Raw genomic sequence first — 24046 nt, forward strand, 5'->3', positions numbered from 1 at the left:
GATGTGATCTTGAGGTTAACCAGAAACACTCAGCAAAGTTTCTTGTTCCTCGGAATAGAGAGTTGTTAGACATACACACACACACACACACATTTAAGTAGGAAAAGCAGGGAAATCATTAAACTGCGAGAGCTCTCTGGTGAAGTGCATCTGTTTCTCATGTTGTCCAAATGTCACAACACTTGGAGTTTGATGAAGATAAGCAGGTACTTGCTGCAGCTGACGGGCCCCAGCGCCACCACTTATGATGTCCTATGAATAGACACACTCCATGCTGCACCCCAGGGCTGACACCGCTTAGGTCAACCCCTAAACCTTCACTCGTACTTGGGTTTCTGGGGATGGAGCGCTCTGTGGACCAAACACACTGACAGACACAGAAGCAAGGGTGTCGGAAAGGAGCTACCGCACGTGCTGTCCACTCGGATTCCAGGTGCGTGCTTCCGGCCCGGCAGGCGGACTGGCGGGGTCTGCATCTCTATTGTGGAACTTCCAGGCTATGAGGGCTCAGATTTCCCAGACTGCCCATGTGTGAGATGAGCGTGCTAAAGCTGCGCCATGTGTGGTGATGGACAGGCTCCAGCAAAACGTCACAGGCCATGCACACCATGCAGTTTCTGGAACCCCATCTGAGCAAAACTGGAGAGGAGCGGGGTAAGCTGCTGCCTGGGACCCCGCATCCCAAATCAGAGTGCTGGTTAGAGAGGCCGGCACTGTGCTTCACTTGGTTAATCCTCCGCTTGTGGCGCCGGCATCCCATATGGGCACCGGGTTCTGTCCCGGTTGCTCCTCTTCCAGTCCAGCTCTCTGCTGTGGTCTGGGAAAGCAGTGGAGGATGGCCCAAGTGCTTGGGCGCCTGCAGCTTGGGAGACCAGGAGGAAGCACCTGGCTCCTGGCTTTGGATCAGTGCAGTGCCGGCCGTGGTGGCCACTTGGGGGAAAGAACCAACCTTTCTCTCTGTCTCTCTCTCTCTCTGTCTATGACTCTACCTGTCAAAATTAAAAAAAAAAAAAAAAGTGCTGGTTAGAGCCACATGCTGCAACTGCACTGCTTCTGATCCAGCTCCCTGCTAATGTACCTGGGCAGGCATCCGAAGACAGCCCAAGTGCTTGGGCTCCTGCCACTCAAGTGCGAGACCAGGTTGGAGTTCCAGGCTGCTGGCTTTGGTCTAGACTAGCCCTGGCTATTAAGGCCATCTGGGGAGTGAACCAGCAGATCTCTCTCACCATCTCTCTGCCTGTCTCTCTCTCATCCTGCCTTTCAAGTAAATAAATACCAGAGAAAACCTGGATGAGATGGGCAAGTGGCACAGTGACTCAGACTTCGGCTGGAACACCTGCAGCCCTCATCAGAGTGCCGGACTTGGTCCTGGTTCTGCCTCCAGTCCCAGCTTCCTGGGGACGTGCACCCTGGGAGACAGTGTGGATGGCTCCAGGACTTGAGCCCCCCCACCCGGGTGGGAGCTCTAGATGGAGTTCCTGGCTCCTGGCTCCAGCTTGGCCCAGCCCTGAGGAGTAGACCAGTAGATGGAAGATGCCTCCCTGTCTCTCAAAAAAACAAATAAAAAAATGAACATTTGTAAACATTACAAAATAAAGGAAAACTGGATCAAAAGAAAGATTACTATACCAAAATAAAATCGCTTTTAGGAAAAATAAACACTGCCAAGGGAAGACCCACGTGCCCCCTTGTCCACCGAAGCCAACACAAGTTCACAAACGGAGCGCGCAAGTGCAGGAGCCATGGACGGGCGCCGTTGGTCAGTGCCGACTTCTGCTTCTGTTTCCCGTCCGTTCTCAATGTGGCACTGTCCTGTGAGCCACTGGCACTGAGCGCTCTGGCTGCACACATCTGCACTGTAAACGTTTTCCTTTGTGAAGAGGAACAAGCCAGAAGCTATTCTTAGCAAGGAAAAAAAAGTCCAAGCTTTCTTACTATACGTAAGCTCAGCAAGCTCCACCAGCCACCCCCCGTGGGCACAAGGGCCCCACTCTCCATGGCGTGCGGGCACACAGCAGCACTGTCTCCAAACCCGGGCCCGGGCGGCCCCTGCAGGAGGCCCGACATTCATTCATCCACTCATTCATTCATTCATATGACTGAACACAGCTGCAGCCACTGGGCCCTCAGCAAAGACTGGTCAATTAAAAATGTCAGGGGTGGGCAGTTAGCCTAGTGGTTAGGACGCCCACAGCCCACAGCTCCTGAGCTCCAGCTTCCCATCACTGCGGACACTGGCAGGCAGCGCTGACAGCTCAAATGGTTAGGGTCTTGCCACTCACAGGGGTGACCGGGACTGAGGTCCTAGCTCCCAGCTCTGGCCCACGCTCAGCCCCAGCTGCTGTAGGCATCTGGGAGTGGACTGGCAGACAGGAGCTCTGTCTCTCTCTTCTCATCAATAAAAATGTCCATGCGGATTGAAATGTAGATTAAAAATGTATTGAAATCTGAAAAGGCCATGACATGAGCTACCTGCTTTGGGTCTAAACCGGTGTGGGTGTCACCCGCCCTGAAGCTGTACCTGCTAGTGGAGAAACCACACGCTAAGCAGAGACACTTAGGCCGTCATTCGCAGGCCGCACAAACTTATCCGCTCCCACGTGAGCCTGCTGTGGAGTTGCTGAATTCCGGGGCCCCTGTGGCTGCATTGGCAGGGCCACACCAGATGACTTTACAGGCCTTACAGGGCCGGGTCAGAGAGCTGGCAAAACAGACCTCCTGCCGCCAAGCCACAGCCCAGGAGGGGTGCCAGGGAGAAGTCATTTTGGGAGAGCTGCAAGTAAGTGGGTCTGCAACCTCGTGAGCCCGAAGAACAGCCCTGGGCACGGGCGCAGAAGTGGTCTGTGGTCCGGGACGGCAGCAGCCTGGCCAGGAAGGCAGGAGGAACCCAGGGACTCACACTTTGCCCAGTGGTACGGGAGCCTGGCATGGACGTGCCCCGGGACCTGAGGTCCGTGGAGGGGCATGGAGAGCGAGGTGCTGGTGGGGGCGCTGGCAGCCGGGGCTGTTTTTCTCCAGGCAGTGGGGCTGGGCACTGCCCTGCAGCAGAGGTCATGAGCAGAGGGCAGTGAGGAGAGGTCGGAGGGCTTGGCCATAGGCACTCGGGCACCCTGCTCAGAGACCCACAGCAGTGCCCGCCCTCCGTCAGCACATCTGCAGCACAGGGCCTCGGCCGCCCTCCTCCACCAGGCAGGCCCCCGGTGCTGAATGAGCACTGACCCAACGGCGCAGGGCAGTGAGGGCTACAGAGGCTGACCTGCTGTGCCCCGGGCTGGGCCAGGGGCCTCCTGGGTCCTCTGCCCCCAGCAGGTGGAGGGCGGGGGAGCTGACTTCGCTTCCTGACCATGCACCGGCCCATCTGGAGACTGGTGCTCGCTGAAGGGAGGGGCCTGAAGTGGAAGGTGGACTGGAAACCACGAGGCCTGACTTTTAGTCCTGGCTTTGTCGTCGTGGGCACGGTGGCCCTGGGGAAATCACTTTATCCTACCTTGCCCTTGGATAAGTTCAGGGAGTCAGCATGGACCTCCGGGTCCCAAACCCGGCTGCTCACCAGGGTCACCAGGGGAGCTTTCACACACGGGGTCCCCTTACATCAGGAGCTCTGGGGCAGGGCTTGGGAACGGCACTGCTTAGGCCCCCGGTGCTTCTGATCCACAGCCTGGTTCGGACTGCGCTGGGACGGAGCTGCAGGCATGGACAGCACCAGGAGCACCAGGACAGCAATTTTACAAAACGCCCTTGTTTCCTGTGCGCTCTTCTCCCTCAGAGCTGCGCCAGAACTGCCTCCATCCTGGACGGGGCTCAGTGGACTGCCGCTCTTCCATGCAGCTGTGCACACCACACACTCCTGGAGCTGCTGCGAGGCTTAGTCATGAGGCCGGGGAGCCGGGAGCCACAGCCTGCGCGCTCACAGGCCATGGCCCAGGTAGGGATGGGCTGCGACTCCCAACCAGCACCCTCTGCGGGTCAGCCTGAGCCAGCCTCGCCGCTGGGGCTGGGGGTGGGGAGGGAGGGGCGACATGGGGTTCCAGCCGCAGGTGCATGGTGCAAGCGTGGCCTCTTAGCACCCCGCTGGCCCCACGAGCGTCCCTCTCTCAGGTCCTCCGCGTGGCGAGCACGCTGACTGCGTTTCCTGTACACAGGTGCTATGCCAAGCACTCAGCTACACTGCACCCTCCTAAGGGTCCTAAGAGTGTCTTTATCAGCTCCAGGTCTGTACAGCTTATGTCACCCGCCAAGGCCACAGGGCCAGGGACTGGTCTGGGGGCTCTGTTCCCAACCTATCTCACACTCCAGCCCGCCAGGCTCCTGGCTTGGGGCCTCCTGCACCACGGGGCATCCCCTGGCTCACCTTGGCCAGCCTCGCTCGCTTGATGAGGTCGTTGAGTTTGCGCACGGCTGCCTTCTGGGGAAGGCTCTGGATGTCTCTGAAGAGGTCTTGGGCCTCGGCCTCGAAGAGCCGGCGGTTGTCGGTGTTCTGCAGGGGCTGTGCCCAGAAGGAGCCTATGTACACGCGCAGCACCTCGGGCGTGTTGATGACCTTGCCCAGGGACCACATGAGGGCCCCGTAGACCCGCATCAGCTGCTGCGTGTCCACCTGGTCGGCCTTGTTGAGCACCACGCGGATCTTGTCGTCCTGGCCCCGGAAGGCCTTGATGGCTTCCGAGAACTCGTCCGAGATGTCCAGCTTATGAGCGTCGAAGAGCAGGATGATCCTGTCGACCCGCTCGGCGAACCACTGCAGGACCTGGCAGAAGTCATAGCCTGCAGGGAGAGGAGGGCACACGGTTACGGGGCTCCCAGGGCCCTGTCTTCAAGCTGGAGGCAGGGAGGGCCTCACAACCTGAAAATCATTTCCCCCGGGGCCCCGGGCTGGGTGCATGTGGTTAGAGCTGGGGCCTGTGGCTCCTGGTCACGGGGGTCAGCTTTGCTTCCGTCCACATACGTGAGTCCAGGAGCTTCCCATGCATCCCTCATTTACCCGCATAGCGGTGGGACCAGGGCTCTGTCCCACCCAGGACGACGGGTCCAAAGCTCTTATTTCTGCCCAGTCTCACTCAGGAAGGAGAAGGGAGAGACCGGAGGCTGCGCGGAGTCACAGGGGTGCAGCAGGCACGAGGGAAGAGTGGCCCTGGTAGGACCCGGGCCGGCAGGGTCTGAGGTCAAGGCCTGTCCGGCCACAGCACTCGCACTATTTCTAGCTTAAGTGTTTTATAAATATTTTGAAAAATTATGATGTCTCTCAGCCATTCTGTGAAATAGTCCCCTGCCAATTTCTTTTTATAAATGGCCAGGTCCACAACAAATTCTGTTTAGCTCACACTGGCCATGAACCAATTTGATCCAAATCATGCAGCTAAATAAACACTCTTCAGCCTGAGGTCAAGACACTCAGGCATGTCCCCAGGGAGACAGATTCCCATGGAAAGCAAACAAGCGGAGGCCAATCCCACCCCATTTATTTTTAATCTCGAGGTGATGGGCAGGAGGACCAGAGCCCCAGTCCAGCCCGGCCTGCGCCAAGACCGCCTGCCCCGACTCCCAAGCTACTGCTGTCCCTCTTTCTTTTCAGCTTTACAAAGTCTCGAGTACATGAAGTTTGTGGAAAACAGAATTAAAAGGTAGATTTGTTTTAGTGCACAACATTTTGAAATCCATCCACAGTTTTTTCTCTTTTAAAGATTTTTTTTATTTACTCGAGAGGTACAGTTACAGAGAGAGAGAGGGAGAGGGAAGACAGAGAGAGAAGTCTTCCATCTGCTGGTTCACTCCCCAAATGGCTGCAACAGCCGAGACTGAAGCCAGGAGCCAGGAGCTTCTTCTGAGTCCCCCATGTGGGTGCGGGGGCCCAAGCACTTGGACCCAAGGACCTGGGCCATCTTCCCCTGCTTTCCCAGGTGCATTAGCGGCAAGCTGGATTGGAAGAGGAGCAGCTGGGACTTGAACTGGTGTTCTAATACGGGAGGTTGGTGTTGCAGGCGATGGCTTAACCTGTGGTGCCACTCAGATACTTTTGGTGTTTCAATGCCAGTGTCCCATATCTGAATGCCCGAGTCTGACAGCCACCTCTGGTTCCTGACTCCACTTCCCACTAATGCAGACCTTGGGAGGCAGTGGTGCTGGCTCAGGTAGTCAGATTCCTGCCACTCGCATGTGAAAGCCGGGTGGAACACCTGGTTCCCAGCTTCGGCCTGGGTCCAGCACCAGCCACTGTGGTCATCTACGCAGTGACCAGTGGATGGGAACTCTTCCTCTCTCTCTTTTCCTCTCAAATAAATAAAAATTAAGAATAAAGATCAAAGCAACTCTGGTTTACTTAGATAACAAAACACTATGGAGCAGGGGAGAGGAACCAATCTTCACATCTCCACTGTCCACACAGGCAAGTCTCCCCCAGAAAAAATGCATTGCACAGGGGAAGAGCAGTATGACCTCACTCCTGCAGAATGTTAAAACACAAAGCCAAACTCAGTAGCCCATGGATACGTACTACAACACAGCTCCAACACGGAGCATCAGTCGAGGAGCCGCGCGGCCTCTGGGGGTGTAGGGAGTGTGGGACGCAAGGCAGACTGCCCGCGGTGTCTGGAGGAGAACAACGCATGAGGCACAAAGCAGTCGGCAGACTGAAGCTTGCTCGCACCTGGCGAACACGTGTAAGGGGAGCAGTTGGACATGCAAATCAGGTTCAGAGGTTTTTTAAGTAAGAACGTGACATACAGAAATGCTGAGCCGCCATGTGCACTCCCCGGAGGGTGGCACGTCTGGCCCGGGTCGTCCACATGTTCACTTCCCACTCTGCTGCCCGGCGGCACGCCCTGGCCACTGGGCAGTGCTCGGGCTGAGGGTGCCTTTACCTCCTCCAGCAGCCAGAGGGGAACGGCACACACAGTGGGACGCCAGAGCTCAGAGTCAAGATTTCACCCTGAGTTCCGTCCCAGCAAAGCTGTGACAAATGGCCTCCTGGGAAACCTAAGTGCTGCTGTCGCCGGACACTGACTTGGGTGCAGGTGGCCTGGGCCACAGCAGGGAGATTCTCAGCAGAGGAAGTGACACATGGTCCCCTGGTGCTGGGTGGCTGCCCAGGAGCCGCCCCAGGAGGCCCTGCATGGAGTTGATCCGCTCATCACTTCGCCCAACCATTCCCTCCCTCAGTCTCACTGGGGGTTGGAATCAGGTCCCCGGGGGCTGGGAAACAGGAGAAAGCAGATGGCCCACCCAGGTGCACACTGGAGTGGATGTGAGTTGCTTTTTGCCGGAACCCTCCTGTTGGCGGGGGGGGTGTCCCTTGTGGGCCACAGAACCTGAAGGTGTGACATAGTCGCCTGCCCTGCCCCTTAGCAGGTGAGGGGCCAGGTGGGAGATGTAGAATTAGACATCCATCCATTTCCTTCCACCAGCGTGGGATGCTGCACCCCGAAGGGATGCTGCAAAGCCACTGGGAGAGAACAATGCAGTCATGGGGAAGGTGGTTCAGGGGAGCGGTTAGGACGTCCCTCGGGTCGCCTGGCTACCACATCTGAGTGTCTGGGTTTGAGCCCCCATTCTGCTCCTTACTCCAGTCTCCTGCTATCTTACACCCTGGGAGGGAGCAGCTGATTGGCTCCACTGGTTGGGTCCCTGCCACTCCACCTGGGAGACCTGGATGGAGTTCCTGGCTCCTGGCTTTGCATGATCCAGCCCCTGTTGTTGTAGGCCTTTAGGGAGTGAATCAGTGCAGGGGAAATTTCTCTGCTTTTCAAATAAATAACTAAAAACTTAAAGGAAGGTATTCACGGTAGTGGTGGCTAAGCTGAGAGTCTGATGGTGGAGGCTTCCCCCCCAGCCCTCTCCTGAGCCTAGTTCTCGCTTCTTCCCACTGAATCTGTGAGCAATCTGAGATTCCCAACACCTCCCTCAGTGCCAAAAGAAACTCCTCCTGCAGGGCAGAGAAACGCAATGCAGCTGTCAGCACCTGTGCTGGTGCCCACTCAGCCAGGGCACTGCTCCCGCCAGGGGTCCCTTCAACAGCACATGTGCTCCCACCTTAGCTTCGATTTGGTTTCTCATAGTGAATTTAAATGCCTTTTAAAGATTCCCTCCCCATGTGGGGACGGAATGAGAGCTTACTGGGAACGGCTGCCAGATGTGAGTTTGCCACACGTGCAGGTGAGCCTCGGGGCCACGATCTCCTGTTTCAGTCACTATGCAGGGCACAGAAGGCAGAGCTCCGTCACCCAGCAGGTGGAGGGCGGAGGAGGAATGCTGGTCACACGTCAGGGAGCAGAAACCATCCAGGGGCTGGGAAGAGAGCCGGGGCCGCGCAGATCTTTCCAAGTTACAACTGTGATTTTACCATTTTTAATCATTTTAAGTGTTTAGTTCAGCGGCATTCACTACACTCATAGTGCTGCCAAACCATCGCTACCACCCAACTGCTAACCCATTAAGCTAACTCCCCTGGGGCCAGCGCAGTGGTGTAGCCATAGTGGGTAAAGCTGCTGCTGTCTGTGACGCCGGCAACCCATATGGGCGCCAGTTTGTGTCTCGGCTGCTCCACTTCCGATCCAGCTCTCTGCTGTGGCCTGGGAAAGCAGCGGAAGATGGCTCAAGTGCTTGGGCCCTGCACCCATGTGGGAGACCAGGAGGAAGCTCCTGGCTTTGGCCTGACCTAGCCCTGACCACTGTAGCCATCTGGGGAGTGAACCAGCAGATAGGAGATCTCCACCCTCCCCACCCCACCCAGCCCCACAGCTCTGACTTTCAAACAAATAAATAAATAGATAGATAAAATCTTTAAAACAAACAGTAACTCTCCAGTGCCTCCTCTCCCCACGACCTCGGTAGTGTGCAGGAGTGGAATCGGGAGTCACGCAATGTTTGTTCTCCTGGGACTGCTTACTTCACTCCGCGTGACGTCCTCAAGGCTCACCCACGGTACAGCATGCGGCAGAATGTCCTTTCTCTTTAAGGCTGACTAGGTCTTCTGGGTTCTGACATCAGGAAGGAGTCAGGCACCAACCCCTAGTGCCAGACGTTCCGGCTGCGCTACCTTTCAGTAATCAGCTCTTTAGTCTGCCTCCCACAGGGGAACAGTGGCTCAGAAAGACCTAGGGACCGCCGACTCTCAAAGCATGGTGGTGCTCGAACCAGGCAAAGGGGCTGGCTGCAGTTTAGACTCCCAGGCCCCTTCCCAGAACCACAGGGGCTGGGCTTGATCTGCATTTTAAGCTTCCCAGCTGACTGCGACGCGTGATGAAGTTTGAGGACCACCGTGGAGAGTGAACACTTGGCGGGCATGGAATTGCACAGATGTTTGTGTTCTAGCTGGTTAGCAAACAAAACAAATGCATTTAAAGTGATTCCAAAAAGTTCCCAAAAGTTGGTTAGATGGGGTATCACAGAATTGAGGAAACCCAGAATTATGCTCATTTAAAGATGGATTTGGGCCGGCGCCGTGGCTTAACAGGCTAATCCTCCGCCTTGAGGCGCTGGCACACTGGGTTCTAGTCCCGGTTGGGGCGCTGGATTCTATCCCGGTTGCCCCTCTTCCAGGCCAGCTCTCTGCTATGGCCCGGGAAGGCAGTGGAGGATGGCCCAAGTGCTTGGGCCCTGCACCTGCATGGGAGACCAGGAGAAGCACCTGGCTCCTGGCTTTGGATCAGCGAGATGCGCCGGCTGCAGCAACCATTGGAGGGTGAACCAACAGCCAAAAGGAAGACCTTTCTCTCTGTCTCTCTCTCTCTCACTATCCACTCTGCCTGTAAAAAAAAAAAAAAAAAAAAAAAAAAAGCTCTAATCTCAGGGCAAAAAAAAAAGAAGCCAGTAAAGATGGATTTGAAAATCCACAAAGTGGGGCTGGGTTGTAGTGCAGTGGGTTAAGCCACTGCCTGGGAAGCCAGCATCCCATCTGAGTGCTGGTTCAAGTCCTGGCTTTTTCATTTCCTCAGGCAGCCAAATATGGGATGCGGGCATGCAAAGTATCTTAATCACCAGGCCAAGTGCCTGCCTGGGTGATGGTGCTGGTTATCCAAGTTTATACACTTTTCACAACTCATCAAACTGTACAATTAAAATTAGTGTATTTTATTATATAAGTTATTTCAGGGAACTTCAAAAAGTTTATGGAAAGATGGAATTAAAAGTTTATTTTAGGGTTGCATTGTGGCATAGTAGGTTAAGATGCCATCTGCAGCGCCAGCAACTTATAAGGGCACTGGTTCGAGTCCTGGCTGCTCTGCTTTCTATCCAACTCCCTGCTAATGTGTATGGGAAAGCAGCAGGGGATGGCCCAATTGCACCTAGGCTCCTGCACCCACGTGAGACACTCAGAAGAAGCTCATGGCTCCTGTCTTTGTTTTTTTATTTTATTTTATTTTTATTTATTTATTTTTTTGACAGGCAGAGTGGACAGTGAGAAAGAGAGAGAGAGACAGAGAGAAAGGTCTTCCTTTTCTGTTGGTTCACCCCCCAATGGCCACTGTAGCCAGTGCACTGCGCTGATCCGAAGCCAGAAGCCAGGTGCTTCTCCTGGTCTCCCATGGGGGTGCAGGGCCCAAGCACTTGGGCCATCTTCCACTGTACTCCCGGGCCATAGCAGAGAGCTGGACTGGAAGAGGAGCAACCGGGACAGAATCCGGCGCCCCGACCAGGACTGGAACCTGGAATGCCAGCGCTGCAGGCATAGGATTAGTCTATTGAGCCGTGGCACTGGCCATGGCTTCTGTCTTTGGATGGCCCAACCATTGAGACCATTTGGGGAGTGAACCAGCAGATGCAAGACCTCTCTGTGTGTCTCTTCCTCCCTCTCTGTAACTCTGACTTTCAAATAAATAAATCTTTTTTTTTTTTTAAAGTGTATTTTGGGGCTGGTGCTGTGGGATAGTAGGCTAAGTCTCTGCCTGCAGAACCGGCATCCCACATAGGCGCCGGGTTCATGTCCTGGCTGCTCCACTTCTGATTCAGTTCTCTGTTATAGCCTGGGAAATCAGTAGAGGATGACCCAAGTCCTTGGGCCCCTGCACCCATGTGGGTTAGGCTCTGGGCTCCTGGCTTTGGATCAGCCCAGCTCCAGCCACTGTGGCCATTTGGGGAGTGAACCAGCAGATGGAAGACCTTTCTCTGTCTCTCTCTGTCTGTAACTCTACCTCCCAAATAAATGATTAAAAAATTTATAAAAAAGAAGAAAAGTGTATTTCAGTGCAAAGACTTTTTTAAATCCATACACAGCTTCCTCATGAGATGCCTTTTCCATGAACTCTGTGAATACCCCTCTGCGCATGGCTTTACATCTTCTGCATCAGGGACCAGGCTGTGATCTTCCCCAGGACAAAAAGCTCCCAAAGCTTTGGGGTCCTTTTGCAAAGATAAAAATAGTATTTTTAAAGAACTGGACTGATTGCATCTGTTTTGCTCCAGACTAATGAAAGATCTACTTGAAGGTCTTAAAGAATTGAAACTTCTATCATTGAATGAATAAATGTTAAGATATATTGAGCAGGACCGACGCTGTGGCATAGCAGGTAAAGCTGCTGCCTGCAGTGCCGACATCCCATATGGGCACCTGTTCAAGCCTTGGCTGCTCCACTTCCGATCCAGCTCTCTGCAGTGGCCTGGGAAAGCAGTGGAAAATGCCCCAAGTCCTTGGGCCTCTGCACCTGCGTGGGAGACCAGGAAGAAGCTCCTGGATCCTGGCTTCGGATCTGTGTAGCTCCGGCCATTGCTGCCAAATGGGGAGTGAACCAGTGGATGGAAGACCTCTCTCTCTCTGCCTCTCCTTCTCTCTCTGTGTAACTCTGACTCTCAAATAAATAAATAAATCTTTAAAAAAACACTTCTGCATCAAAATCAACTTAACCTGAGACAAACTTTCTGAGATGCCCCACTACTTGAGTACAACGGACTTACGAAGTAAAAACAAATAAGGAAAGGAAAGCTCCAGGTGTGCTCAGCTTGCTTAACGAGACCCATTTCCCTGGCTGCAGGACGGCCCAGGGAGCCCAGCCATGTTTATCCAGAGGCCCATGCAACTCATCTGGCCGCACAGGAAGACGAAGGTGGCTGAGGCAGGAGCCCTACCCTTTAGAGCCGCTCTAAGAGCCTCATGTAAAACTTGGCTCCTGGCTGGAACTCTGGGGGCTGTGTGATTTCACAAGTATCCCGCCTTCTGGCCAAGGTGGCTCTCACGGGGGCAGAAGAGGAGTGAGAAGGCTCAGTTTCTGACAGTTCTACTGAGGCAGAATGCAACACAGCCTGGGAGTGCACACACCTGTGTCTGTGTGTGTGTGAACATGCATGTGGGAGAACATGTGTGTGCAGAAACCCACACGTTACAGGACCATTCCCATGGTGCTCAATATATTTTTTAAAAGATTGGTTTATTTATTTGAAAGGCAGAGTTACAGAGAGGCAGAGGCGGGGGGGAGGGGGACTCCCATCAGTTGGTTCACTCCCTAAATGGCTGCAATGGCTGGAACTGAAACAATCCGAAGCCAGGAGCCAAGAGCTTCTTCCAGGTTCCCCACGTGGGTGCAGGGGCCCAAGCACTTGGGTCATCTTCCACTGTTTTCCCAGGCCACTGCAGAGAGCTGGATCAGAAGACTAGCAGCCAGGACTTGAACCTGTGCACATATTGATGCCTGCACTGCAGGCAGTGGCTTTACTCGCTATGCCACAGCACCGGCCCTGCTCAATATATTTTTAACATTTATTCATTCAATTATAGAAGTTTCAATTCTTTAAGACCTTCAAACAGATCTTACGTTAGTCTGGAGCAAAACAGATGCAATCAGTCCGGTTGTTTAAAAATACTATTTCTATCTTTGCAAAAGGACCCCAAAGCTTTGGGAGCTGGAAGAGACACTTTGTCCTGGGGAAGATCACAGCCTGGCATTCCTGGCTCCACATTCTGGGAACAAAGGGAGGGGGCAGGAAGGAAGGGGCCCCTTCCACCCAATCAGGCGCTTCCCGCCCACTGTGGAAATCGGGGTCCTTGGTCCTCCATCCCTGCAGGAGGGAGCAGGTAAGTGCCGGCGCGAGGCCCTGAGCAGTCACAGTGGCGTTCTATTTTTAATAGAACAAGAGGAGGAAGAAAGTGCCTCAAGTTCTTCCCAGAGCCAAGTTCCTAATCACACTAAATAAGGCATGTGTCAACAAAAGAATGCAGGACAATGGAAGAAGCCAGAACTGCGGCCAAGGTCCCCCAGCCCATGTCACTCCCTGCACCTTTGGGGTGGGCAGGCCGCCAGCCTGGCTGAGCACAGCCAGACTCTGCCCAAACCTCTCCTCTCAGCCAGGGCTCTCCCTGCCCCTCCTGGAGCGAGCAGCCCCTGGTCCAGGCTAGGCGGCCACGTCCCTGCCCAGCACTGCCTGGGCTGCCCTGCGGCCTTGACCCCACGGTCCCAGGCTGCCTGTCCACACTGGTGCCCTCCACACCTGATGGTGTCCAGCAGAGGCAGGCACAAGGAGAGTGCGGACCCTGTCCATGGTGAGTGCCCTTCCTGCCCCAGGCTTGCTCCTCTCCAATGCAGCCCTCGGACGACTCACCCCGGGTTGCACAGAGCTAATCTCCCACACCGTGAGTGCCCCAGTCCCTTCTAGAATAAATGTTTACAGAACAAATTCTCCACGACACACGACAGGCTTCTGCCTCACCTCTTTGGCCTTTTCTCATAGTCTCTCTCTCGCTTTTTTTTTTTTTTTTTAAAGAATTATTTTATTTATTTGAAAGATAGAGTTACAGAGAGAGGGAGAGCCAGAAAGGTCTTCCATTTCGCTGTTCACTCCCCAAGTGACCACAACAGCCAGAGCTGAGCTGATCTGAAGCCAGGAGCCAGGAGCTTCTTCCGGGTCTCCCACACGGGTACAAGGGCCCAAGGACTTGGGCCATCTTCTTCTGCTTTTCCAGGCCATAGCAGAGAGCTGGATGGAAAGTGGAGCAGCTGGAACTTGAACCAGCTCCCATATGGGTTGCCAGCACTGCAAACAGGGGCCTTGACCCGCTGCACCACAGCGCCAGCCTCTCTTGCTTTTAAAAAAGATTTATGTGTTTATTTATTAAGTCATTCATTTAAATGGCAGAGACAAGGAAAGAGAGAGAGAGAAATCTCCTATCCTCTGGTTCACTCCCCAAATGGCTGCAACAGCCAGGGCTCAGTCAGACCGAATCCAAGAATCTGGAACTCCATCTGGGTCTCCTATGTGGGTGACAGGGGCCTAAGCTCTTGGGCCCTCCTCCGCTGCTCTCTCTGGTGCATTAACAGGGAGTAGGATGGGAAGTGGAACAGCTGGGACTTGAACTGGTGCTGATATGGGACAGTGGCATCACAGGTGGAGGCTTAACCTGCTGTGCCAAAGCCGGCCCCTCCCTGCCCACTCCTTGGAGCACACTGGGCTCTTGGCTGTTCCCCAAAGTACCCTGCGCTTCCCTGTGCCCACATCTTCCAGCCGGGAGCACCCCTCCTCCTTCTCCATCCCAGGAATGGTGCCTCCCTCCCCGCTGCTGTCTGCCACATCCCACTGGTGGCCTGGGAGCAGGGCCAGGCCTTCATCATGTTTGCAACCCCACAGCAGAGGCTTTGCGCTGTCCCAGTCAGTTCCGACTTGCAGGTTCGTTTGGGGAGCCTAAGACCGAAATGCCAGGACAGCAGACTCCAGCCCTCAGTCTGCTTGCCCCCCATGCCCCGTGGCTACCCCGGACTGAACAGCGGTGCTCAACAGGCTGGCTTTACTCCTGCAAAAGTTACAAAGGAGCTGCCCTGCTTCTGGCATTCAGCCCAAAGATCGCAATCAGGCGCCCCACAGGAGACCTGCACCACGCTCACTGCAGCAACACTGACAGCAGCCATGACATGGAAACAGCCCGGGGGCTGCCGGAGGAGGGAGAGACTGTGGCTCCGCACCCTGTTCAGCCCTGAAAGGGAACAGCGGGCAGTTGTGACAATGGGCATAGCTGCAGTGACGCGCATGATCTGCCGAACCACAGGCGTGCTCGCCGGCAGAGACCCCTGCAGCCGACACCTGAAGACCCGCTAAGCAGAGTGGATTTAGCCTGGCAGTCAAGAGGCTCACGTCCCCAGTCGGACTTCTTAGGTCAATTCCCAGCTCTGGCTCCTGACTCCAGCCCCCGGGTGGCAGCAGCGACGGCGCAGGGAACTGGGTTCCTGCCACCAGGAACCTGGACCGTGCTCCCAGCTTCCAGTGTCAGCCCCCAACCGGCTTCAGTTGTTGTGGGCATGTGGGGACTGAACCTGCAGATGGGAGCTCTTGCCTGCCCTCTCTCAAATACGTAAATAAAAAATAAAAACTTGTTAAGAGGATAGACTTCATGTCAACTTTTTAAAAAAATTAATTTTTTTGAAAGGCAGAGCATCAGTGAGAGAGGGAGAGATCAACAGAGTGGGAAAGAAGGAGAGTGGGAGAGACAGACAGACAGACACACACACACTTCCGTCTGCTGGTTCACTCCCCAAATGGCTGCAACAGCTGAGCCTGGGCCAATAGGAAGCCAGGAGCCTGGAACTCCATCCTGGTCTCCCCTGTGGGTGGCAGGGGCTCAAGTGCTCGGCCATTAGGTGCTGCCTTCCCAGGTGGGTCAGCAGGGAGCTGGATCTGAAGCCCAGCAGCTGGGGTCTGAACGGGCATTGCAGTACTGGATGCCAGCGTAGCGAGCAGCCACTTAACCTCTGTGCCCCAAAGCTGACCCTGAAGTGTTCTCACCAGGATAAAACAGTACGATAAAATGGTTCTTTTGAGTGAATTGATCTGAACAACACGTGTAACTGATACTTAGCAATCGGAGAGTTTAGTTGCTTAAGCAGTGAGATGCGGTTCTAAACCAGGTGTCACTGACCATAGGATGTGTGAATCATTGCAAATATCAGATGCTTGGGCTCACCCTTCGCGCCACTTTCGGAGGCACTCACTCCAGTCAGGCATGTGCAAGGAGCCTGCATTGCTTCCAGGCTGTTTACCCAGCAGCTGGAAAAGGCGGCCTCTGAGGCGGTCACTGTGGTGGAGAGCAGGATGGCTCTAAACGAAGATCCACAGCAAATGCTGCCTCGGGTCTCGCTGCGTTCCTGGCCTGCCCGAGAGCTTTCTAGCGATACGTGGGTGCATCTCCGGCGATTCCGGGACACGCACACCATGTAGCACTATATTCCCCCACGTTTCAGAGACTCCAAGAGGTGGAAGAACTCAGGGACGGAGCCATTGCTGGGCGGGGGGGGCGGGGCTGGGACTCAGGCCCAGGGGCTGTGATTCCAGAGCCTGCATCCTTACCCACCGCACTGCACCATGGCTACAGCGGGGTGGGGGTGGGGGGGGGGACGGACAGAGGTGCTTTCTATTTTCTTTTTTTCAATTTGTGGCTTTGGAAGCATTCCACAATGAATATATGGTTATATTGATAATAAAAAATAGGCAGGATGTAATATTCTGACAATATGCCACTGGGCTAACACTGAAGAGGTGATTACTCCTCTTCGATGATGGTGTTCTCAGGGGACAGGCGTTTGGCCTCGTGGTCAAGATGCCCACATCCCGTGCCTGAGTCCCAGCTCCAGCTCCTGGGTGCAGCTTTCTGCTATGCAGGTCCTTGGAGGCGGCAGTCCCTGCCCCCAGCACAGGAGACCTGGACTGAGTTCTGGGCTCCCAGCTTTGGCTTGGCCCAGCCCTGGTTGTTGCAGGCATTTGGGGAGTGAACCAGAGGATGGGAGACCTCTCTAATAAATCTTAATATACATAAAATGGTGTTTTCAGCAGTGTGTGTGTGTGTGTGTGTGTGTGTGGGGGGGGTGATGCCAATGGATTCCCGGCACTTTCCACCCAGAGGCTGTGCACAGCCTTCCTCCCTGGGGAGAGGTGGCCTCCGGTCAGCTCCATTTCCCCGAGCAATGGGAACAAGCTGATGAGAACACAAGTCAGAGTGGATCACCTTTACTGCCCTCTCTGCTCCCACGCTCCTGTAGCTGAAGCCCTCCCCCCCTGCTGGACATGGAGCCGCCCCTGGCCGCGGGGAGAGCCAGCGAGTCTGCCCGGGGAGCACACGATGCTGTGGTCCACACTCTGCCCAGGAGGCCCCCTGAGAGTGTTCCCTTTAGTAGAGGTCCAGTGTGAGTTGGCCCCAAGGTCTCCAGCTGATGGTGGCCACCTCTGAGCGGATGTCACTGCTATGATCAAACCCAACGTGGCTGGTGTTCCCAATCCCAGGGTGTGGCCTCTGAACATACAAACATTTAAATAAAAATTTTAAAAAGCCAAGTACCGGCCAGCGCCGTGGCTTAACAGGCTAATCCTCCGCCTTGCGGCGCCGGCACACCGGGTTCTAGTCCCGGTCGGGGCACCGGATTCTATCCCGGTTGCCCCTCTTCCAGGCCAGCTCTCTGCTGTGGCCAGGGAGTGCAGTGGAGGATGGCCCAAGTGCTTGGGCCCTGCACCCGCATGGGAGACCAGGAGAAGCACCTGGCTCCTGGCTTCAAATCAGGCAGATGCGCCGGCCGCAGCGGCCATTGGAGGGTGAACCAACGGCAAAAAGGAAGACCTTTCTCTCTGTCTCTCTCCTCTCTCACTATCCACTCTGCCTGTAAAAAAAAAAAAAAAAAAAAAAGAAAAAGGCAAGCCAAGTACCCCATGCCTCTTTTGTTGTTGTTGTTTTGTTTTAAAGATCTATTTAAGAGAGAAGAGATAGAGACAGAGACAGGGATATCTTCCATCCACTGGTTCACTCCCCAAAAGGCCAGAAGAGTCAGTCTGAAGGGCTGGTGCTGTGGTGTAGTGGGCTAAGCCTCCACCTGCAGTGCCTGCAATCCATATGGGTGCCAGTTCGAGTCCCGACTGCTCCAGTTCCGATCCAGCTCCCTGCTAATGCACCTGGGAAAGCAGTGGAGGATGGCCCAAGTGCTTGGGCCCCTGCACCTGTGTGGGAGACCCAGAGGATCCTGGCTCCTGGCTTCGGATTGGCCCAGCTCCAGCTGTTGCAACCATTTGGGGAATGAATTAGCAGATGGAAGACCTCTCTCTGTCTTTCCCTCTCTCTGTAACTCTGCCTTTCAAATAAAAAAAAAAAAAGTCAGTCTGGGCCACTCAAAGACAAGCGTGAGGAGCTCCACCCAGGTCTCCTACGTGGGCGGCACCTGGGTGTATCAGCAGGGAGCGGGACTGAAGTGGAGCAGCCGGGACCCTGCCCAGCACCCTGCTGTGGGATCCAGCGTCACAAGCAGCCCCTTAACTCCCGGAGCCACCCGCTGGCCCCACAGTGGGCTTCCTGTGCTTCTCCCTATGTCTCCTTTTCCCACCCCTCCCCCTTTGGGGTTTCGTGCAAGATCCTGTAAATCAATGTCTCTGTGCCTGTTTCCTCATTACATAAACAAGGCACCCTCACCGTCTGTCCCTCCTTTCCTGCGGGGGACGCTGTGACCAGCACGCCCGGCTGGTGGCTGGGCCACATGTCCCCGGGGCCCCTCCAAGAGAGCCGCCCCCCTCCCCCCCAGCCTCACACACTCGAGGGACAGGGTGAGGCTCCCCGTGAATATTCAGCCCAGTGAAGTCGGCTCTCACAGTCAGATCTTATTTTCCATCTCAGATTAAGGAGGTTAAGAAGAGGCCTGTTTAAGGAGGACTGGGCCCAATACCACGGGTGGGCGAGGTGGGGGACAATCCCCCAAGAACAACCTGCAAGCCCAGAGCCTGGCCTCACTCCTCACCTCACCGGGCCTCGCTTCTGCACCTGCAACACGCATCAGGTCCTAAGAAGTCTTTCCAGATCTTAAGCTGTGGCAGCCATAGACGGTGGGTCTGAACATAAGTTTCTGAGAGCAAAAGTCAGTTTCTCAGGGAAGTCAGTTCAGCTGAGCACCTGGATAGTCAAGCTGTAACTGATGACCGGGCCGGGGGAGAGTGGAAAGCCTCCAGGGGCCGGCAGTCGGCACCACGCTCACGATGCCGCTCGGCATGTCCGCGTCCCTCACTGGGGGGCCGGCTGCGGTCCCCGCTCCACTCCTGATTCTGGCTTTCTACTAACGTGCGTCCTGGGAAGGCAGCAGGTGATGTCTTAAGTGTTGAGTCGCTGCCACTCCCTGTGGGAGACCAGGGTGGAGTTCCTGGCCAATGGCCCTGGCCCAGCCTCAGATGTTGTGGGCATTTGGGGGAGAGAACCAGCAAGTGGAAGATCTCGCTATCTTTCAAATATATAAAAATAAATATCTTTTAAAAAAAGAATGTAAAAACCTTCAGATGGCCACAGGAACACAGACTGGCTAGCTCCAAATGATAGAATTATCAAGTGAGTCTTGATATTCTGTGCCCTGGATTCACGTGCTACAGCACTGAGGCCAATTCCAAGGTCCTTGGATGTCTTCACGAGAGTAACTAGTTGCCCTGAAAGTTTAATTTTCTGGTCGTTTAATTCCAAACAATTCTATACTGAAAGAAAATACTAGAGGAAAGACAGAATTCCAGACTCTCAAGATGTTTAAGACGACATCAAATTCAACCTCCTGCTGCATTAGAATGAACGGAACCTGTGTCACGCACAGGGAAACTGCCCATTCCTCACTTTCCGAGAGGGCTTTGTGTACGTCAGGCGAGAACATCACACAATGCGTCCATAAATCAGGCAGAGTGAGCTTGGCGAGCACCGCCCGGACTGCAGTTGTTTGAGGCAGGCTGCCAGCGACAATCGGACTCCACCCGAGCGCGAGGCCAGGCGAGGCTTCGACCCTGACCATGCATCTTGTCAGCCTGCGGTTCAGGAGGGCAGGAAGTCATCCAGAGTGACAGCCGTGGGATCAGCACTTCGGACCCCGGCCGCCCCGCCCTGGCCTGGCCCTCCTCTTCAGCACCCCAGCCGAGCATCTGGACGACAGCTGGCTGTGAAGTCAGCGCCAGCAGCTCCCGCGCTCCTGCAGCCAGACCATCCCTCACAGATGGACAGACAGATCAAGTCAGTGGGGACTGTGGGAGTCCACTCCGAGCTCCCAAAGGCCACGTAGCTACCAACCGAGTTTCAAAATGGTCAGGCGACTTGGAAAGGCATTTTTTTTTAAGATTTATTTATTTAAAAGGCAGAGTTACAGAGAGGCAAAGAGAGAGAGAGAGAGAGAGAGAGAGAGAGGTCTCTTCCTCTCTTCCTCCACTGGTTCACTCCCCAGATGGCCACAATGGCCAGAGCTGTGCCAATCTGAAGCCAGGAGCCTCTTGCTGGTCTCCCATGCGGGTACAGGGGCCCAAGGACTTGGGCCATCTTCTACTGCTTTCCCAGTCCATAGCAGAGAGCTGGATTGGAAGTGTAGCAGCCAGGACTCAAACCAGCACCCATATGGGATGCCGGCACTGCAGGTGGCAGCTTTACCTGCTATGCCACAGCGCCAGCCCCGGAAAGGCAATCCTTTTAAAAGGCTTGTGAACGTGGAAAGGCGCTCCACCACTGAGAGTGAGAGATGAAAACTAGAACGACAGTGAGATGCCACCTCTCAGATTTGTGAAGAAGAAAGCAGCTGGGGATGCCTGGGCCGGGGCGGCTGTATGGGGACAGACAGGCTGCGCACCGCCAAGGGGTGTGGATACTGCACTTTCCAGAGGGAGTTTTAGCACCAGCAATTCCGCTTCCAGAACAGTCAGCTCCATCCGCCAGATCACTCCCCAGATGTCCACAACTGCTGAGGCTGGGCCGGGCCAATGAGCTGGGAGCCTGGAACTCAATCCTGGTCTCCCCCTTGGGTGGCAGGGACTCAAGGACTTGCACCATCACCACTGCCTCTCAGGGTGCACCAGAGCACGGAGCTGGAACTGGAAGAACTGGACAAGAACCCAGTCGCTCCAATACTGCACAGTCTTACTCGCCCGGCCCAAGACCTGCCCTGACAGTGGCACGTATTTTTACTGGCTCCTGTTTCGTCTGTTTTTTAAAAAATTACCAAAATAAAAACCGTATATGTTGTGTCAGCATGCCTCTGTCAAGCTAATTCACACATGCATGACTGCACATGTGTGTGTGTTTAGTGCTGAGGACACTTCCTGCCTATTAGGGTGACCAGTTACAGCCCCGGTCCTCGGGCTCCTACCACCGTGTGGCAGACCAGGACGGAGCTCCTGGCTCCTGACGTCAGCCTGGCCCAGACCTGGCTGTTGTGGCCATTTCGGGAGAAATCAGCTTATAGACGATCTCCCCCACCCCCTCTCTCACCCACAACCATGTCTCTCTAAGTGTTCCACATTCCCAGTGGCGTTCTGACTCCAGGTCCTGTGCAGCTCCCCTCTCTCCCTGTGCAGCTCCTCTCTGCCTATGCCATTCCTCTCTGCACAGACACTCTGCCCTTCAGCCCGTGGGAAGGGCTGGCAGTGAGGAGTTTACCTCACACAAGGTGAGTGAGGTTGAACGTATGAAAGTGCAAAGGAGGAACTTTATAGACAACCCCTTCTTATTTGCACTAGTGGTCCCGAAAACTCCAGCTGGCCCGTGTATCTGGGTTATGGTGGGCAGCAGCCCCAGCCATGGCTCCCTGCCCACCAAGGGCTCCGAGGTTCATGACAGCGGGCACCCGGGGACGCCTGCGGGGCAGTCACCTCTGCTGTGCTGGGTCTCCCAGCCTGCCATCATCTCCTGTCACTTGGCCTGGGGGTCAGGCTGTGTTGGAGTCCACCAGGAACAGAGGCTCGGCACTGCCCCATCTCCTCAAGGGGCTCCTACAGCAGGACCCTGCACAGGCAGCTCTGGGCTCTGGCCTGGCACCCAACCCGGGGCAGGAGGCAGCTTCAACAAGCTCCCCGGGGGTCCCTGCGCATGGGCTCCTGAGCAGAGGGAGCTGGTACCAAACAAGAAAATGACGCCGATAGTCCCACGCTGAGGGAAGAGAAAACCAACCACACGGACCCGCAGAGAGCGGCTGGCCCGGGGCGGCTCTGCTCCTGCCCAGTTCAAGGACCCCCGGAGGTTCATAGTGGAACCCGGGTAATCAGGAGGTTAACAATGACGACCTTCGATGGCTTCCTGCTCTGCTCGGAACCCAGCTGCCGTACCACCTCAGGGCCCACAGCGCCACCTGCAAGCCCCAGACCTCAGCACCCGCCGCTCCCTGGCTTCTCGCCAGCCCCGAGCCTCCCCCAGCTGGCCAGCTCTGAGGCACCCTCTGGCCTTGCCTAGGAGCTCCTTCTCCAGGGGGACCCTCCTCCAGCTCTCTGCCAGGAGAACCTGCCAGCGTTTACGTCCAGCCCAAGTGCCACCCCCTCAGGGGGCCCTCCCCGATGAGCCACCGAGTGCAGGGACACCCCTGGCTGTAGGGCGTGGCCACAGTGGCCCGTAAGTCTGTTGCAGGTGCATTTGTCCTGTATGCCCCATGAGGGTAAGGCGTGGGGCACAGGTGCTGCCAGCCGGTGCTTAAGAAGTCGCCCGGCAGCTCCCAGCGGAGCGAGGCGCACGGCCGCCATTCAGCATCAGAAACTCCCCCTTTCCACTGTCCTCTGGACAAGAGTGCCGGGTGGCGTGCAGTGTCTCCCCAAGAGATCACCTTCAATAACTGCCAAAGCAGAGAACCCAGGAGGGCTGGGTCCGTAGGGGAGGGTCTATCACACGCTGCTGCGTGTGGGTCCTTCCCCAGAGCCGCCTTCTCGGGGAGCGTGGCTGGCCGGCTGCCTGGCCTTGGTTTGTGCCACAGCCACATATTGGCGGTTTTGCTTATTAGCCACGCTAAATCTCAGTGGTGCTAGCAATGGCTTGTATTTTCTCCAGCAGTTTTGAGGGTTGACCGGGCTCAGCCAGGCCGTTCTTGCTTGAGGTTATGAGGTAAGAGTCACACAGCAATGGAGGCTGAAGTCGTCAGATGGCTCAACCGTGCAGGCCGCCCACGGCGCCTCCTTCATTCAGGTCTCAGCCAGAACACCCCAAAGCTAAAGGCTGCCCAGGACTCACGGCCTCTCCAGGTGGCTCGCCCAGGCTGCCCTCACCATGTGGTGGCTTCAGGGTCACTGGGCTTTTTAGGTGGCAGTTGGCTTCCTTCAGTAGGGATGTCTCAAAAAAATTTTCTTAGGACCTGACTGTCGAATCAGAATCAAAAAGTAAGTTAGGTGGGCTGGAGTTGTGGTGCAGCAGGGTAAGCTACCGCCTGCAACACCGGCGTCCCATGTGAGCACTGGTTGGAGTCCTGGCTGCTCCACTTCTGATCCAGCTCCCTGCTAATGCACCTAGGAAAGTGGCAGATTATGGCCTAAGTACTTGGGCCCCTACCACTCACCTGGGAGACCTGGACAGAGTTTGGGGATCCTGGCTTTGGTACGGCCCAGCGTCAGCTGTTGCAGCTATTTGGGGAGTGAACCAGCAGCTGGAAGATCTCTTTCTCTCCCTGTTTCTCCCTCTCTCTCTCTGTGTAGCTCTGCCTTTCAAATAAATAAACCTTTTTTTTTGAAACTAAGTTATAGGATCAATGCAAACTGAGGAGGAAAATGTTTGCAAAAGGGCATGAGTACAGAGCAACATGGGTCATTTCTTTCTTTTTTTGAGAGGTAGAGTTACAGACAGTGGGAGGGAGAGACAGAGAAAGGTCTTCCACCTGCTTCTGGTTCACTCCCAAATGGCTGCAACGGCTGAAGCTGCGCTGATCTGAAGCCAGGAGCCAGGTGCTTCTTCTGGTCTCCCATGTGGGTGCAGGGGCCCTAGCATTTAGGCCATCTCCTGCTGCTTTCCCGGGCCATAGCAGGGAGCTGGATTGGAAGAGGAGCAGCTGGGAATCAAACCACATGGGATGCCAGCACTGCAGATAGAGGATTAACCTACTGTGCCACAGCGCTGGCCCCCATGGGTCGTTTCTTAAAAACTTCTTTGAAAGGTAGAGAGAGAGAGAGAGAGAGAGAGAGAGGGATTGATTGATCTTGCTCCCACTGGTTCATTCCCTAAATGACTGTCACAGCCAGGGCTGGGCCAGGCTGAAGCCAGAAGCCAGGAATTCCATCTAAGTGTCCCATGTAGGTGGCAGGGATCCAAGCCCTTGAGCCATCTTTGCTGCCTCCAGCAGGAAGCTGGAATAGGGAGCGGAGCCCGGACTTGCACTCTGGCACTCCAATACGGGAAAGGACGTCC

At 55.3% G+C, this 24046-nt stretch overlaps 1 protein-coding gene across 1 annotated transcript in view; it reads right to left on the reverse strand.

Annotated features, from left to right (window-relative positions):
- The window catches only part of EHD4 (EH domain containing 4), a 76924-nt gene that overhangs the window by 12662 nt on the left and 40216 nt on the right, over positions 1 to 24046 (reverse strand). The window contains exon 4 of the mRNA XM_062205708.1: positions 4352 to 4764. Within this exon, the coding sequence (XP_062061692.1) occupies positions 4352 to 4764 (413 nt within the window). The remainder of the gene's footprint in view (positions 1 to 4351; positions 4765 to 24046) is intronic.

The sequence above is a fragment of the Lepus europaeus genome, chromosome 11 (genome assembly GCF_033115175.1).
Source record: "Lepus europaeus isolate LE1 chromosome 11, mLepTim1.pri, whole genome shotgun sequence".
In the NCBI taxonomy this organism is placed as follows: domain Eukaryota; kingdom Metazoa; phylum Chordata; class Mammalia; order Lagomorpha; family Leporidae; genus Lepus; species Lepus europaeus.